The sequence below is a fragment of the Lytechinus variegatus genome, chromosome 4 (genome assembly GCF_018143015.1).
Source record: "Lytechinus variegatus isolate NC3 chromosome 4, Lvar_3.0, whole genome shotgun sequence".
Classification (NCBI taxonomy): Eukaryota; Metazoa; Echinodermata; class Echinoidea; order Temnopleuroida; family Toxopneustidae; genus Lytechinus; species Lytechinus variegatus.
In genome coordinates this window covers 11,277,722-11,296,039 of record NC_054743.1, presented here as the reverse complement: position 1 = coordinate 11,296,039, position 18,318 = coordinate 11,277,722, and the positions used below count along the sequence as shown (strand labels likewise).

General features: G+C 36.7%; 1 protein-coding gene across 3 annotated transcripts; it reads left to right on the top strand.

Moving 5' to 3' along the window:
• The first annotated feature begins 8,805 nt into the window (after positions 1 to 8,805).
• LOC121413384 (gastrula zinc finger protein XlCGF58.1-like) lies at positions 8,806 to 17,954 on the top strand. Of its 3 annotated transcripts, XM_041606178.1 has the most exons (5): positions 8,806 to 8,927; positions 11,165 to 11,290; positions 12,496 to 12,588; positions 13,142 to 13,276; positions 14,345 to 17,954. In XM_041606178.1, the coding sequence occupies exons 1-5, from the start codon at positions 8,906 to 8,908 to the stop codon at positions 16,432 to 16,434; spliced, it is 2,466 nt and encodes an 821-aa protein (XP_041462112.1). In that variant the 5' UTR covers positions 8,806 to 8,905; the 3' UTR covers positions 16,435 to 17,954. The 3 variants fall into 3 exon arrangements, with proteins under 3 accessions (XP_041462112.1, XP_041462113.1, XP_041462114.1); XM_041606179.1 differs by lacking the exon at positions 13,142 to 13,276; XM_041606180.1 differs by lacking the exons at positions 8,806 to 8,927; positions 11,165 to 11,290; positions 12,496 to 12,588; positions 13,142 to 13,276 and adding an exon at positions 13,294 to 13,352.
• The last annotated feature ends 364 nt before the right edge of the window (positions 17,955 to 18,318 follow it).

The following is an 18,318-nucleotide window of genomic DNA, read 5'->3' as shown; positions in this document are numbered from 1 at the left end:
GTTTCACACGTTAATAGCCTACTTATTAAAGGGTGCAATTTTAGAACGAAATACTTGTTTAGGGTCACTGGCGTAAATCCCGGGGGGATGGGGGGATATATCCCCCCATTTTTCGAGGAGGGGGGATGACCTGTACAAACATCCCCTCCCACTTTTTACGAAAGAAATGAAAAAAAATCACAAGAGATAGTTGCTTTATTGGTAAAAATTCTTCCTAAAATACCGCTTAACAAATAAAACAATATTATTGAATCATAAAATGCAAATAAAGAGCCAGTTCACCATTTCCAAATGAAATACTTATGTCCTTATTATAACATTGAAGAGAAACCATCGTTTCTTCCAATTCATCAATGTTGGGGTTTTTGGGAAGGGATTAAGATGGTCAATGTAATCTCTTAATGTAATCTCTAATAAAACCATTGAACCATCATGGGGTAAGAAAAATAATAATATTGGAGGGGTATTTGCCATGTTGACATACATTGTCGTAACTACGGGGGGCACATACCCCCCCCCCCCCCTCTCCATCGGCTGACCCCAAAAAAGGGGAAAAGGAGAAAAGAGGGAGAAAGGAAGAGAAACGTAGTGGGAAAGAAGAAAATATTATTCATTACTATATTATATTATAATTATGTTACATTACATAAGAAACATTTTTATCATAACTTTATGAAACATAATTTGCCCAGGGCCTACGTCTTCATTGTTCCTAGTGCTCGCATTGTCTATTTAACGAGATATATAATCCTGAAGTACTAAAACATCCCGTTTTCAAGTCAATACAAACCAAATATATTTTCTAGCACTTGAGTTATCATTGTTATATGTAGTGACAGACATATGCTTCTTTTTATGACTAAAGTGATTGCCCCATGTTTAGGTCTTCGTATATATGAAACATTTCCTGTCCGTGATTACGTTCGCATTAGTGGATTGGTGAGATATGTCTGCTCTTCATGAATTCCTAAAATCAGTCCTTAAAATGTCCCTTCTTCTGATCTGAATATCAAAAATTTTCAGCTCGCGCTTCGCGCTCGCAATATTTGATTAGTGAGATGCGTATGATAATTATGATTGTAATGACTACAAAAAGTGTTTCATGTGTTCAGATGTAATTCTAATAAAATCAGCAAGCGCTTGGCACTCGCATTAGATGACTATGGTGAGATATGCATACTCTTAATGGATTCCTGAAATATATTCCTTATAATCTCGGTGTTTGGGGTCGAAATATGCGAAAATTTCAGCTCGCGCTTCGCGCTCGCTTTATTTAGCAAGACAGTTACCTATCGTGATTACACAGATTTGATTATAATGTCCATTTTTAGGTGTGAATATAAAAAAATTCAGCTCGCGCTTCGCGCTCGCATTGTTTGATCAGTGAGATACATATCCGTTTAATGAAATTGTCCTTAAAATTTCTCAAATAGGTAAATATAACTGTCAAATGAGCGCCCTTCGCGCGCTCACTCAGTGATTAAAAAATTTTCTGGTGCCCCCATAATGCCGTGACCCACGGTACACCACTGTTGACATATCAATGACAATTCCTTGCATATCTAAATACATGATTGCAAAAAATGTCAAAATATTTCAGTCATCCCCCCCCACCCATCAACACGGATTTACGCCAGTGTTTACAAACCTTTGTTAGTTCAGTATTAACCTGGGCCTAGGTTGTTTATTGTCTTAAGTGCCCTTTAAAAAAAGGGCACTTTTCCCTATGCCCCCAGCATATTTAGCACATTGAAATAAGGTACAAAGAGAATTCATCGATGGTCGGTCTGTAATAATACTTTCAGAGTTTTTCCATGATCCATTTTCGGTTAAATGGCGTACTTTCACTATTCTTTTACCGTACCATTTTCTGAAATACAATAACCTGTTTTCATGTTTTATATTTCAATTATTCCTTATTGTTTCATTTTCGAATTGAGCAACTTCGAATATATCAAGATAATGAAGACAGCCCATGAAGTGAGTATACGGGTAATTAATATTTTTTACATGATATAATCATGTCTACTTGGGAACAGTTGAATTGAATAGGCCATGGTATACCGCCTAATTTATGCAACCAAAACAAATGGGTGGTTCATCAACTCTTACAATTTGGGGAACCGGGAAATTGTGAGTGATTTTAACGGTTACACTTCGTAATTCCGAATTAGGTTCGCAATTCCGAATGTTCGTAATTCCGAAACACTAGCAAATTATGTCTTCAACTGTCATTTTTATTTGTTGAACTGTATTTTAATGTTAGTGTTCTTTTTAGCACCAGCCAATGAGAGTCTTTTAACAGAAACTTCATTTCTTTTTATAATCCCCAGGCATTAACCGGTGTTCTTTCCTTTTTTTAGTGTTTTTTTCTTTATTTGATATTTTATATTGGATGTTGTATGATGATTGTTTTCAATGTAATGAATTTGACTATTGTTATGAGTATGTGTACCTGGAAATGAAATAAAATAAATAAACAAAATCCCGAGGTGATTTTCAGGCCATAAAATCACCAAAATTGGATGCTGTGACCGCCATTCTGCATACCGATCGATAGCAGAGATACATGTAAGTTCGTTTTCATGCACATGATTTCAAGAAAGTATTATTGATATAGGCCTATGTTTTAGAAATCACCTAACTCCATTTTTTTAATACTGGTTGCCTTTATAAATTATACAGTAACTTAATCTTCCTTTGAATCCTTTTCATTATTAGAATAATGTGATATAACTGAAATTTCACTCCAGAAATTTCTCAAAACAATTTGTAATGAATATTTATCAGAAAATATATAATAAAAGCTATACTTTTTCTTAAACATATTAATTTTATTCAAAGTTAAAATGCTTTATGTGTAATTTAATTGTCAGTCTTTGTCCGGTATTCTGGGCCTATATTATCTCGATCTGCGATCGTCACATTTAAAACGTGTTCATATCTTTGTTATTACGTGAACATGTTAATTTATTATTGATTCATGAACAAAATGCATAACACTGTAAAACTGATGTGCGAATAATACAGTGCTTGTACGTATAGTGATTGCACCGTACGAGTGCTGATTTTCTGCAGATTACGTTTATTTGATAGCACGAGTTTGTAATGCAGGATTCTTTTCCCCCTTTTCACTCCAGGCGGCACGTTACAGAGACCATCAAGGCCAACGTCAAATAACGTCTTATTAAGGAGTCCTCTTTTTGTCCAAAATTTTCCACAAAACATCGGTGTTATTGCGCACAGCACTTTGCTGTTCTGACTCTAAAGTCAGCTTTTTCTTATTTCTTTCTTTTTCTTTTCTTTAGAATATTTTGAGTATACTCTCTAATCTTTAATTTGATAAAACCCCAATAAAAGCAATAAGTAATTAAATTGCTTTTTTCAACTAATTTTCCATATACTAGTAGCAGAAACATTTTCTTAATCATACCAGGGACGGATCCAGCCTAGCCAATAGGGGGGGGGGAGGCTGGAGATGGAATTTTTTCAACCATATTTTCCCCGATCGGCTGCTTGTAGTCCGAGTAGTCACTTCTCAGCTTTATTCTCGTAATTCAACACAAATATATGGTAATCTCATAGTCCTTATCATTGAAATAGTGCGAGCTATTTTTTTTTATTTATGAATTTTGTCCTAAAATTTGAACATTCTGGTCAATATTGGTGATCCTGAACAAGATGTGAATGCAACTATATGGAATTTGCAATATACTTTTAAACTGATCAAAAAGGTACCTGTTGAACTGCTTGCAGTTGGCCATGACGACGTTACTATTTCAACAATCAAAATAATAATGCGAGAACGAAGCGCGAGCTGAAAATTTTTGACATTTCTACCTAAAGATTGAAAATTCTTAACACTTTTTGTTATGATTGGTATATAACTAAACAATATTGATGGGAGCGCGAAAGTTTGGTTTAAAAATGTGACACTCTTTTCATAAATCATGAAAAGGATGAGTATAATTTGGGATCTTCCTACATTAGTAATGCGAGCGCAAAGCAAGAGCAGATTTTTTTTTTGATATTCTAATCTTAAACTGGATGTTTTAAATAGATAAAAAGCTACGTATCTGAATAAACATGCGTGTGCGTGTTTCAGATTTAGACCTATAGAATATGGGCATTTTAAATACATGTTTCATCGTGAAAATCAATAAAGCGAGTGCGAAGTGCGGCGAGCTTGCAATCTTTGATATTCCGGAATCTGAAAAGGGTATCAATTTAAGCTCTATATTTTAAGCACTTTGTAGGAAAATTGTGAGGTGGATGTAAATCGCACTTAATAAAGACCTGGGCCCCGTTGCATAAAACCTTTGCCGGAGTTTTTTTACGGCAAAAATCTGGAAACTTCGGCAAAAAAAAGTCTGGCAAAAGTTTTATGCAACAGGGCCCTGATATTTTTCATTATGATTACTTTCTGATTTGACATAGGACTGGGACATTATGTCATGCATGATATAAAATGAAGACTATCTTCCTATTTCTCTTCCTATAAGCTTGAAATGAAACTTGTCGATATTCCATTCTGAAAAGAAGGGACAATGTCCTTATTAAATCAATGTCTCATTAATTAAGCCTAGCTTAGCCCGAAATCTGTTAATATTATGGCCTGAAAAACTGGACAATTCAAGAACTTGGTAATTATTATTATTATTATTTTATTCGGCAATTAAAAATACTTTATAGAACAATACAAATCACACAAACAATAGGACATGTGACATAGTACAAAGGAGCTGGAATAGAGATGAAGTGGCTGCCTGGGTTTGGAAAAGTTAAACTAAATTACCATGGCCCACAGGCCTTCTTCCCACACCCCTTCACCTCAATCCAGGTCAGTTAAGAATATAAAAAAAGAAACATATGAACTGAAGCTTGCAACAATTAATTTGAGGGAAGCAAGTGTACATAGGATGCATTAGTTATATTTTTAACAATTAATAAGAGCGCAAATCGCGAGCCGAAATTTTTTTATAATCTGTCATGAATTATTATTAAGCGTATCCGGACATCTACCCCCTGGACATCTACCCCCCGGACATCCACCCCCTTCGGACATCCACCCCCTTAGGACAAGTACCTCCTAGGACAAGTACCCTCTAGGACATCCACCCCCCGGACATCCACCCCGGACATCTACCCCCGGACATCTACCCCCCGGACATCTACCCCCCGGATATCTACCCCCGGACATCCACCCCCCGGACATCCACCCCCCGGACATCTACCCCCCGGACATCCACCCCCTTAGGACAAGTACCCTCTAGGACAGCTACCCCCCAGACATCTACCCCCCAGACATCCACCCCCCGGACATCTACCCCCTGTCATTTTTTTTGTCAAATTGCTCGTTCGTTATGATCGCTCACAGACGAGAAAAAATGTTTATCTTATCAATTCAAAATCAATTTAAAGATGAGGGGGTAGATGTCCGGGGGTAGATGTCCTAGAGGGTACTTGTCCTAGGGGGTACTTGTCCTAAGGGGGTGGATGTCCGGGGGTGGATGTCCAGGGGGTAGATGTCCGGGGGGTAGATGTCCGGGGGGTGGATGTCCGGGGGTAGATGTCCGGGGGGTAGATGTCCAGGGGGAGGTGTCCGGGGGGAGGTGTCCGGGGGGTAGATGTCCGGGGGGTGGATGTCCGGGGGTGGATGTCCGGGGGGTAGATGTCCGGGGGGTAGATGTCCGGGGGGTAGATGTCCTAGAATCATTATTAAGATATGCATAGCTCACTCATCAAAATGTGAGCGTGCAGTGCTAGCTGATACATTTTGACAATCAGCCCTGAATCAAGGGGATGTTTGGAGAACTTTATGGAATACACGAAAATAATAGGTACCAGTACCTGACAAATAAAATTTTGCGAGCGTGCATAGCGAGTAGAAAATGTGAGTATTCATACCTTAAAGGTGACATTTTTACTCAGCACTTTTTAAAAATAAATTTGTAAATCAAACAAAATAATGAAAGTTCGATTTCCGAGCTGAAATATGTTTTGAAGTTGTTCCCAAACTTGATATTTTAAGCTCCGTATTGAGCAAGATATGTAAGTCACCTAACAGGCAATGAGAGCGCGAAGCGCGAGCGAAAATTTATATAGTGACATGAAAGATTGTTTTTTCTCTTTTTAGTTTTTTATTTTCCAAGTCTCGCCCTCATCTAATTTCGTACACTCGTCTTCCGCCTTTTTCTTTTTTCTCCTCTCTTTTCCCTCTTTCCCCCCTTTCTTTTCCCTTTTTTCCTTTTTTTTGCTCCGCCAATAGGGGATCCGCCTTAATGATATACTTTTATTGAATTTCCAGGATGAAGGACCTCTCTCCGCTTCTTTTTCCCCATTATTAAAGGTATAAGCAAGATTCCAGAATGGTCTGGAGTTAGACGGTAAAATGTCACATTCCACCGCAAATGTACTTGAAATCACCCCCCCCCCCAACCGCGTGGCCGGGATTTCATTTTGGAGGGGGCGGTAAATGCACGCAAAGCGTGCCAACACTTACAGAGCACGCGAAGAGCGCTCCCTAGGGGGTGGGTGCAGGGAGGGGGAGTTTCCCCCTCCCGCGCAAGGCGCGAAGTTTTTGGTGATTCATAAATTAAAATGAAAAGGAGCCATCTCTTGTCTCTAGTACCTATATAAGCTCAAATTAAGTTGACGATTTTGAACCTTGTTTTCAAAGTGATTGTGAACGCACGAAAAAGGAATACAATGGAGGAAATTTAAATACTAATAACCCCGCGCGAAGCGCGGAAGCTAAAGCGTTTTATCATTTTTTCCATGGAAAGGGTCCCGAGAAAAGGGTATTCTCAAAGATATATTGAATACTTCTCTTGGAAAGATCAGAATTGATTACGAGCAATTTAGCGACAGCGCATATCTTTAACTCGCAAAACAGAAGAGAAGAAATGTATTTGTCGGGAGGAAGATATTCCTTCCCGCGCAGAACAATGAAACTCTGAAATTTCAAAGGGTGGACGTTTCATCAAATGCAGGTATCTTGTACCCCGTCGGCTCTATTTCAATTGATTTTCTACGATTATTGAACTTCATTACAAGGAAAATAGTGCACAAAAAGTTGAAACTTCTGTGATTTATTGAAATTATATAAAAAAGATGCCTAATTTCTTTGACTTATCCTGAAGCGCTTCATTTTGAATCAAAGAAACGTAAGTGTCATTCAAAATTTAAAACTGAGGGCGAAAAACAGGACAGGAGATGAATTTGCAGGGAAATGACATGAAATTTAAAAGAATTTGATTTTATACCTTTCTCTTTTTAAATTAGGAACCTGTTTGCCCCAAAATTATGGTTGTTTAGTAATGAGCTGAAAAGCAGGAGAAGTTGACTTTATGGAGGTGACGGCAGAAAGTGATATAAAGATTTTACCCGCCCGGTGCTGACCCGACCAGAAGTTGCGTGACCAATAAAAAAAAGGATAACTTCATATACTTCGGCCTAAACCTTACTTTAAATCCATGCCCTATATACATTTGAACTTTAACTGGCAAGAAACACATATAGCTGAGGTGGAAAATAGGGTTAGAGAAAGGGTGGGGGAAACAATGGAGAACTTCAATATTGTCATTTAACCGCGCGCAGCGCGGAAGCAAAATTCATGTAAAAATAAGAGCGAGAATGAAGGAGTTTCTCTTTTTTAGACAAAAAATAAATAAAAAGGAAAAAAAAAGCTACCTTTCTTCTCTTTCCTTTTCTCTTCTCTTTTTCTTTTTTTCTTTTTTTTGGGGACTTTTTTTTTGGGGGGGGGGGCGACCGCCCCCCCCGCCCCCCCCCCATCACCCATTTTTTGTTGGGTGATTGACTGCAAACAAAGTGTTGACACCCTCTACGTTCACGTTCGTTGATTCAATGAAAAGTTCAGTTGCAAAAGGAGTTAGATCCATTTTTCATCAAATTTATTTTTGTTTCGATGTATATTATAGACAGTACGTTGTAGACTTCCCATTGACTTTTTAAAGAGTGAACAAAAATGGCAAAGAATATTCACTTTTTTTCCCAAAGGGGTTAGACCCATTTAACTTTGGTTGCAAAAGGGGTTTAGATCCACAAAGAAATTTTTGGAAAAGAATATTTTTTAAAAATGTGAAGATAGGTATTAAACGTTAATAGTTCAAATGGTAGCTAGGGTATCATGAAAATTTAGTTTCACAGAAGAATATTGCACAAGATGGTTTTCTTGTAAATCTTACCTATTTTGCAAAATTTGAAATTCACATAAAACATGAATAAATTACACGATAAATTAGTGGTAAAGAAAAATCACCCTTTTTATTCAAAAATTGAAGACAGGTAGATTTCTTTAACTGAAGTTATACCTGATTTTATGTTCACATGATAGGGTAGAACCATAGATATAATTAGTATACATCTCTATGGGTAGAACATAATGATGATTTAGTTTCTCATAAGAATATTGCAATATGCGGGAGATTGTAAGAACTACATGTACTTGATTTTTTGGAGATCAGGGGCCGATTGCACGAAAGGGTCTTTCCAAGGACCGTCTTTCGTGTCGCCCATCTTTTATGATACGCTATGGGCGGGGTGTTTCTGAAATTTATGATAAAGAATAAGATTCGTTAGTTTGCTTTTAAATCAAATTTTATACAATTTCATGATAAATCACATCATTTTATAAACAAATATTTTGCTTAATTTAACGGACGAATGAAATATGTTTGCAGATGATTTATTTAATATGCTTTTCACATTGCGCATCATAAAAGATGGGCGACACGAAAGCGTCGACGGTCCTTGCAAAGACCCTTTCGTGCAATCGGCCCCTAGCTGCGGCTTCTCACTAGCACTGCATGTTGTCTTAGACTGTCTTAGCGAGCGTCGAAAGTTTTTTTTCGGGAAAGTGGTCCTTCAGGAATGACAGGAAGCCATGAATTCAAGGGATATTGCAGGTGAGTAAGTTTGCATGACTACTCAATGAACTGAAGTTGGTTTTAATGTCTATTTCTTGAGTTAAAATTAAATTGATGGTCTTGCATGGCGTGTTAGGTGTAGGCCTAGCTGAACTTAAAAATCACAGCGTATCTTGCCAGGGCCTATGCCGGAGTTCCGGTCGAAAGTAGAGGCAGCATACGGGTCAGCTATAATGGCGGTAGGCCAAGTCCCATTTGCTTATAGTGGCGTATGGTAAGTTCCCCTTCGCTCTTGCGTATGTGCGCGATTAAAGTAAGAAGATATGCAACGAACACAGACTTTACACATCATGCACATGCAATGAATAGTCTCATAGTCATAGAAAGATTTTCATTAAAAAAATCCAACTCGAAACGCTGGAAAAATGGCCTTATCCTGAAATAAGTCCTCTCTTCTTGTGTGTGTCGGTGTGTGTGGCCTGTGGGCTCGTTGTGTACTATTAGAAAGCTGGCAGCCGTCTGTTTCGAGGAGTTTTTAAACATTTTTTATTAAATTTCTCCTCGTACACAGACGGCTCGCTATCGTGCAGCCACCATTAGGGGACTTGCAATGCAAAATCCCCCCGTCGGGGCTCTTCTTAGCTTCAATTTTTGTCTTTAATGAATAAAAAAATGAAAAAAAAATTCAAATTAATATTCCTCTTGGCATTAATTGCCAAAAAAAACGGAGAAAAATCAAGTTAAAAGGAACAAAAACAGTGATGTACCTCGGCTGTCACGCAAATTCACTTCCCGTTTTGTCCGATCTTAAGTACATAAACATAGGGCCATTGAGTCCCCTGTACAGATCGAGCTAGAACTTCGGTCTCTGTATTTGGTGAGTGAAGCCAACGGAGTTCAGCTGAACAACCAACATAACAGAGACCGAAGCTTTTGGTCTAGTTGTGTATATACAAAGCCCAGGGGGGGAGGCATTCGACCCAAAAAATGGTGAGGGTGTGTCCCGGGCGAGACAAAAACTTGGAACGGATCGCCAGCGTGTGAGTGCGTACACATCCCTATGCCTATGGAATGGTCATACGTGCATGATGCAGCTAGCGCGGCCTTCGTCAGTCAGGATGAGCTCTGCGGCCGCTTTTCACCAAAATTGCAGCTCATTGTAGCCGCTTTTCACCCAAATTGCAGCTCATTGTAGCAGACCAATGCGATCGGAACTGCGTAACGAAAAAAAATGCGAAGCTTTGGAGCGGATTTCTTTTTTCTCGATAAGAAGAAAAAGCTATGCCTTGGAGCGGCTTTCTTTGTTCTTTTTCTCAATAAGGCAAAAATGCTATGCCTTGGAACGGAAATTTGAGTGTAAAAATGAGGGTCCCCCTCCGTGGCACATACCCACTATGCACTATATACTGAGTGCCCCCCCCCCCCCGGGTTAAAAAGTCAATGCCAATGGGAGTTGAAAGAAGTCACTGCCGCTGACGAAATAAACGACAGTAAATGGAGTGGTGACTTCAACCAGGATAATGCTGGAAAAATGATGAAATTTTGGCATTTCATGTGACAGCCTCAAATGCAGCCTTTCGAAAATCCCAGAATTGTGTGCAAAGTGAATGGGTTGGCAGACATGGGGTACCTATAACTTTGAGGACTTCATGATGATATTTTTTAATATTTTGACATATACTTCTTCATTACGAAGTTTTGAAACCCTTGCCATAGACATTAAAGCAGGCCTTGTCAACAAGGATTGATTTCCTTAGGAAATCCATTGTTGAAGATAGAAATCACATAAATTTGTTTTATTTCATTTATCTATACACCTTAATATGATTAATGCGCATGAAGGTGCAAAAAATAGTTGCTAAAAATGTGAAAAATGAGAAGTTTCTTATCAGACAGATCTCCTGTAGATCCCTCGATCCATTCCGTAAACACCGCACATATGTAGGCTTGACCCTTAACCCGCTTTGTTTTGACGTAGCTTCGATAAGCAATGTTACAAAATGCCATTTTGAAGAACAATTTATAGATAAAAATTTTTATTTAACAAAATGATTAAATTTGAAACTTGATTACAAATATTAAAAATAATATTAAAATAGTAATTATTTATAATCAAGTTTTAAATTATTAGATTAGAAATTGAAATTTTTAGTCTTTTATGTCACCTTGATATCGTGAGGGTAACCCTCTTTTCTCAAAATAAAGGGCCCCCAGATGTATATTCCTGGTGTCATGGGTCACTTGTAATATAAAGGTTTCCTTCTACTTTCTTCCAGACCAAAGTTACTCTAAGCTCATGCAGCATCCACCAGACAAGCAAAGCTTGACAGAAGCCTCCACTAAACTAATACAGCTGGAGGATTATTCTTCTCTCCAACCTGATGCCTCATCAGCACATCAAGGTAAATCATTGTTGCATGACAATTGATTACATATGACAATTTCTCCTACTTAAGAGAGTACGTGCATGAAGCCCACCTAGTATTAAATCTACCTGTAATCTATTAATCCTCACCCTATTCCTTATCCTAATCCAGGGCTCCACACGAACACTTTTTTTTTCTAAGGATGACTTATTAGGAGGAATTGGGGATGAGCAAAAAGCATAGGGGCAAATGTTTGGTTCATTCAGATTATAGGTTGGTAATCTCATAATCTTCAATATGGATTAAAATTTGGCTATGCTTTTATAAAGTATGAAGTACCAAATACTATCTATTCACAAGGACAAAATACTTCTGTCTGCCAGTGAAAATGCTGCAAGGCATTGTTCACGTCTTCCATTATAAAATAAGGATGCTGTTGGCTACAATTGCTCCTGGGTATTACATGTAAATAACAAATTCTGCCTTCAAAGTGGCAATATAATCTGTGAAATTACAAAGTTTTGATAATTTGGATCTGTTTGTTTGTTTTTTGCTAATGTGACATTTTGAAATTGATCAGTATGCCATATTTCATTTATTTCTTTTTCTGCAAAATATAAACAAAGTAAATACAATCATAAGAAGCAAGTGCCACAAACAATATGCCAGATCATTAAATCGACTTAAAAGAGACATAAGAAAATTACATACAAAATATGTGAAAAAGGATCATATGGTATATAAAATTTATTCATTTGCTAAAATGGAGGATGCCTCTCAAAAGCAAACCTTGTATATATTGTGAGCCCCTCAAATTATGACAGATTAGGAAAAAAAATTAAAATATAAAGGTAATAATAAATAACAAGATTGCCAACAGGAGAAATCATGAAAATAAATCATAAAACATTCAAGATATACAAAAGTTATGCGACAAATCAAGACCAAGAGGAACTGGGAGGAGAGAGGATAAATGAGAGAGATAAGAAATGAATGATAGTACTGCGTATGGATTACAGAAAGAAGAATGTAAACAAAATATGCAGAGGATCGAGGGCTTACAGTCCTCTCCAAGCCACCTGGTAATGAGGATTGCTGCCTTACCAAAGGGCACTAGCACACCGATTGGGAATTGAACCTGGTTCACTGGAATATAAAACCCCTGCTCTTTTGCACCTCAGTCAGAAGAAAAGTAAAATGCATTGATTGACTTTGGTATTTTGTTTATTTTGTTTTTCTAGATCAAAGTTCTAAGAGCATCTTGGAAAAACTGTCACTGTCAAGCAAGAATGGACCACAAATATTCTTCATCAAGCAAGAAGAAACAGATGAAGGTAGATAAAACAACAAAATGTCTTACAAAGCACAAATTCTTCAAGCCACACTGCCTCTGAATTTTGAGAGTTCTTGCACTTCAGTACAGTAGCATTAGGGAATTGGCTGGTGCAATACATTGGGTGAACACTTGACTCTCTGAAGAATAGCACATTAGTTTTAGGATGAATAGATTGGAATTTCCTATACACATACGGGACCAACATGGCATCCTCTCAGATCAACAGAGTGTTTTGCAAACTTTTACGACACATGGATTGATTTGCAGGGGTGAGACATGCTTATGCACAAAGCCATCATCAGTGGCGAATCTAGCTTTTTGCTACACGGGTGGGGGGGGGGGGGTGTCAAGTTGGTTTAACCCATTATCGATGAGCTGTGAAGTTATGTGTCAACAGATTTTTTTATACTCCTTCCATTTGAATTAAAGTCATTCATTTTTTTCCCAAAGATTTTGCTTTGGCAAAGTTATGTGTAGTTTAAATGATACTGATCTTGAATTAATAGTATCAGACATCCAAGTATAGTTCTCCCTTGTTTCCAATTCCTTAGAACAATGTGAAGTGAGCAGAGATGCATGTAGTGAGCTTCTACTGGGGAGTATTTTCAATACCTTGTCCAACTTCATCGAAAAAGACTCGGAAGAAACGCCTCCCTGCCATACTACAACACTATCAACAGATCAAGGTAAGGAGCATTTCTGTAGCACACAAGTTAGATATTGAATAAACATTCATCTCCTTCCTCTTCCATGCGATATGGAGTAAGTCCCATAAAAAAATTAATATCACAATTATTGAAAATTTATCATAAATTAAATCACAAATACAATAGACAATTACCTGTCATTGTAATGTATAGAGTCTTCTCTTCCAGCTGGTATGACACAGGAGATTCCTCATTCGTTAACCAGTGTGTTGGCTTAGTTGGTAGAGTGTCCGTCCCACCACTGGGAGGTTGGGAGTTCAAACCCTGAACACTTCAGACCAAAAGACATTAGAAGATTGGAAATACTGCTACCCTTTTTGGCGTTCAACAATTGAAGGGATAGAGCCTCGTTGATCTGGCGCGGCACGGTGGCTGCCGGGCCTATGATTGATTGGGCAAAGCAAATTTTCAGAGTATTTCATTTCATGTCTGATTCGAACAATAAAATATAAATTTTCTTTTTCATGCATGAGAGAGTAAAAGCAATGTGAAGAAAGGATACCCCAAAAGTCATTTTGTCAGGACGGTGGGCATCTGAATTTCAAAAAGAAAATCACAAGTCTTAAGAAAAAAATTAAATAGGAACCTCAATCTCAGAAAATGGTAATGAAATTAATAGATTTGTGTATATGAAATAATGCTTAACTTTAAATGATTTTATGAGATGAAGAATTTTAACAGGCTATCTGTCAGATCCCATTTAGTTAAAGGTCAATCATATTTCTTGACCAATATCTGTAATATTGAGACTAGAATCCTATTAAAGAGCAAATACTGAAATTTTTAGACATGGTGATTTTCTTTTTTAGAATCCGGATTACTGTAATGTTCTATTCTTCAGGTATTCTAATAAAGGTGCAAAACATTTCTGGCTGAAAAAGTCATGTTTGAAATTACTTTTCGAAATCTGAAAGTATGTGAAAATTTTGCAAATTATTTTATTGTTTGTATGAAATATACATTCATTTATGTATTATTTTCTAGTAGGATACTTGATAAGTTTTGAATACAATTTGTTTTTTGTATTTTTTGTGTGTCCATATGTAGATTTTAGCTGCAGTTCCAGTAACATGCCTCAAAGTTTGGATGATATGGCCCAGGGTTCCAGTCCTCTCACAGATATGGAAAACAAGATAACCACTTACACCCTTGGGAAAAGTAGATATGAATCCAAGGGTGACAATGTCCTGGAAAGCATTCAAAGTAAGAAAGGACCCATGGGAATTGATGCAGAAACGGTTACAGATTTTGAGAAGTCAATTTCTTGTGATGAAACATATAATGTAAAACCTTATGTGTGTAATGTGTGTAAGAAAGGTTTTCCCAATTCAAGGAAACTTGATGTTCATATGCATACGCATTCAGGTGAAAAACCTTATCCTTGTACATTGTGTGACAAAAAATTTCCAACAAAAACTCAACTAAATAGACATATACAAACACACTCTGGTGAAAAACCTTATGTGTGTAGTGTGTGTAAGAAAGGTTTTCCCAATTCAAGGAATCTTGATGTTCATATGCATACGCATTCAGGTGAAAAATCTTATCCTTGTACATTGTGTGACAAAAAATTTGCAACACAGTATCAACTGATGCGTCACATGAAAACGCACTCGAATGAAAAACAATATTCATGTCAAAAGTGTAGTAAACACTTTGCTTCAAAACATGGCCTTGAGTATCATATGATGTCACACTCTGGTTTAAAGCCTTACTTATGTTCATTCTGTGGCAAGAGATTTAGAGCAAACAGTCAGCTGAAAAGTCACATAATGACTCATAAAGGTGAAAAGCCCTATTGTTGTTCTTTGTGCAATGCAAGATTTTCTTGCAAACTTTCCTTGGAAGAACACATGCTTGTTCACACAGGAGAAAAACCATTTCAGTGTGAAGAGTGTAAGAAAGTGTTTGCCGTTGCTGACAATTACAAAAGGCATATTCGTCTACATGCCGAAGAAAAGCCCTATAAGTGCTCCAAGTGTGATAAACAATTTGACATGAAGTCTTCTCTTATAAAGCATTTCCAAAGGCACACTGGTCAAAAGGGTTTCTTATGTCCTGAATGTGGTAAGAGATTTTATACCAATGACTACCTTACTCAGCACATGTTTGTGCACTCTGGGGAGAAACCTTATCCTTGTACATTGTGTGACAAAAAATTTCCAACCAAAGCTCGACTAAATAGACATTTACAAACACACTCGGGTAAAAAACCTTATGTGTGTAGTTTGTGTAAGAAAGGTTTTGCCAATTCAAGGAATCTCAATGTTCATATGCATATGCATTCAGATGAAAAACCTTATCTTTGTACCTTGTGTGACAAAAAATTTGCAACACAGTATCAACTGACGCGTCACGTGAAAACGCACTCGGGTGAAAAACCTTATGTGTGTAATGTGTGTAAGAAAAGTTTTCCCAATTCAAGGAATCTCAATGTTCATATGCATGTGCATTCAGGTGAAAAACATTATCCTTGTACATTGTGTGACAAAAAATTTGCGACACAGTATCAACTGATGCGTCACATGAAAACGCACTCAAATGAAAAACAATATTCATGTCAAAAGTGTAGTAAACATTTTGCTTCAAAACATGGCCTTGAGTATCATATGATGTCACACTCTGGTTTAAAGCCTTACTTATGTTCATTCTGTGGCAAGAGATTTAGAGCAAACAGTCAGCTGAAAAGTCACATAATGACTCATAAAGGTGAAAAGCCCTATTGTTGTTCTTTGTGCAATGCAAGATTTTCTTGCAAACTTTCCTTGGAAGAACACATGCTTGTTCACACAGGAGAAAAACCGTTTCAGTGTGAAGAATGTAAGAAAGTGTTTGCCGATGCAGGTAATTACAAAAGGCATATTCAACTACACTCCAAAGAAAAGCCTTATAAGTGCTCCAAGTGTGATAAACAATTTCCGATTAAGTCTTATCTTGTGAGGCATTTCCAAAGGCACACTGGTCAAAAGGGTTTCTTATGTCCTGATTGTGGTAAGAGATTTTATACCAAGGACTACCTTACTCAGCACATGGTTGTGCACTCCGGGGAGAAACCTTATCCTTGCTCAAAATGTGATCAGAGATTTTCATTTAAATCAAGCCTTGCTAAACACCTGCGACGGCACACTAAACACTGATAGACTGATCAATAGTAGAACTTGGTAATGTGGAATATTGAGAGGGGAATTATTCATGAAAAAAAATACATAGTCCATTATTCCAATCAATATTTATATTAAAAAAAGATGTTAATTCCATTTTATTTCATTGGCGTACTACCCTGATATGCATTTTTGTTTTTGTTGCAGTATTCCTCAATTGCACAAGTACAAAATCTATCCTATCTACTATCATACCACCAATCCTGTGTTACCTACATATCCATAATTTTGAAAATTGCAGAAAATAGAATAACATATTTTTTGTGACTTCAGTTTTTTTCCTAAGACCAAATGTGACCATGTTCCTGATTTTGAAAATATGCTATTGTAAGGCTACTATCGACTATATCAATAGCCCTTGCACAGGTGCAAATGTGATTGGTATTGGTAGATATTTTTAAGAAATTTATGAATAAATTTAAAAGAATAAATTGAAAGTCTGGTCCTGTAACTATTTCATTATATCCTCACAAAAGTTATTCTAGATTATTTTTCAATACATAAAATTGCACTCCTACTTCTCTGACTATTGCCAGATCATTTTTAGCTTATCCAGCCCTAAGAGCAAGATGAGCTTATGCCATGGCATGTCGTCTTTCGTCCATCCACAATTTCAAAATGCTACTACTTCGCCATTTCAAGTCCGATTTTAATTCTGTTTGCTTTGTATGATATCACTAGGTGGGGATTCAAAACTTTTAAACAGAAGTTTGAAAGTCATTGAATTTGCCAATTTATGCTCAACTTTCAATATTCACAAGAAATGCTTCCTCTTGTTTATTTCTTGGCCGATTTGGATTTATTTTTACTACCATCTGGTAGAGCTTCATGAGGTTCACCAAACTTTTACACTGAATTTTGACATTTTTCTAGAACAATTTGATGCTAATTTATGCTTATTTTAAAAAATTGACATAAAATGATTCTTCTTCTATATTTGTTGACTGATTTTTATCTTTTTTATCTTCCATCTGGTAGATCTTCATGAGGTCCACCAAATTTGTACACAGAATTTTGAGCTTTTGAGTAGAAAATTAGTTATGCTAATTATGCAAAATTCATAAATCACATCTTCTTTATATGTTCACTGAATTTAAAACTGCTTATTCTTTATCATTTCAAGTCTGATTTTAATTCTGTTTGCTTTTTTAGCATTAGGCAGAGGATTCAAAACTTCTATACTGAATTTTGAAACTCATTAAACATGCTAATTTATGCACATTTAAAAAAAAAATGCTTTTTTTTGCACCCATTTGGTAGAGCCTCATGTGTTCACCAAACTTCTGCACAGAATTTTGAAAGTTTGTCTAGAAACAATTTTTATGCTAATTAATTTGTGCGTATTTTAAAAATTCACGTAAGTTGCTTCTTTATTTGTTGACCGATTTTTTTTTTTTCTCTTTTATCTGGTAGAGCTTCATGAGGTTAACCTAACTTCTGCACAGGTTTTGAAATTTTGAGTAGAAAATTATTTATGCTAGTCTATGCAAAACTGTTAATTATCACAAAAATGCTTCTTTATTTGTTGACTTTTTTTCATCCATGTGGTAGAGCTACACTAGGTTCCCCAAATTTTCACACAGAATTTTGAAATTTTGACTAGAAAATTATTTATGCAAAATGTATTGATAATTAAAAATCCCCCCAAAAAATACTTTTTCTCCTTCATTTGTTGATGAATATAATTTTGTTCCCTTTATTTGAAAGCTCTTTGTGGGGATATGAAATTTTAGCACAGACTTTGAAACTAATTAAATATGCTAATTTATGCATAGATTTCAAATTTCACTGAAATACTTATTTGTTGACTGATTTTTACTTTATTTGGTTCCACCTGAGAGCTACATGAGCCAAGGTTCT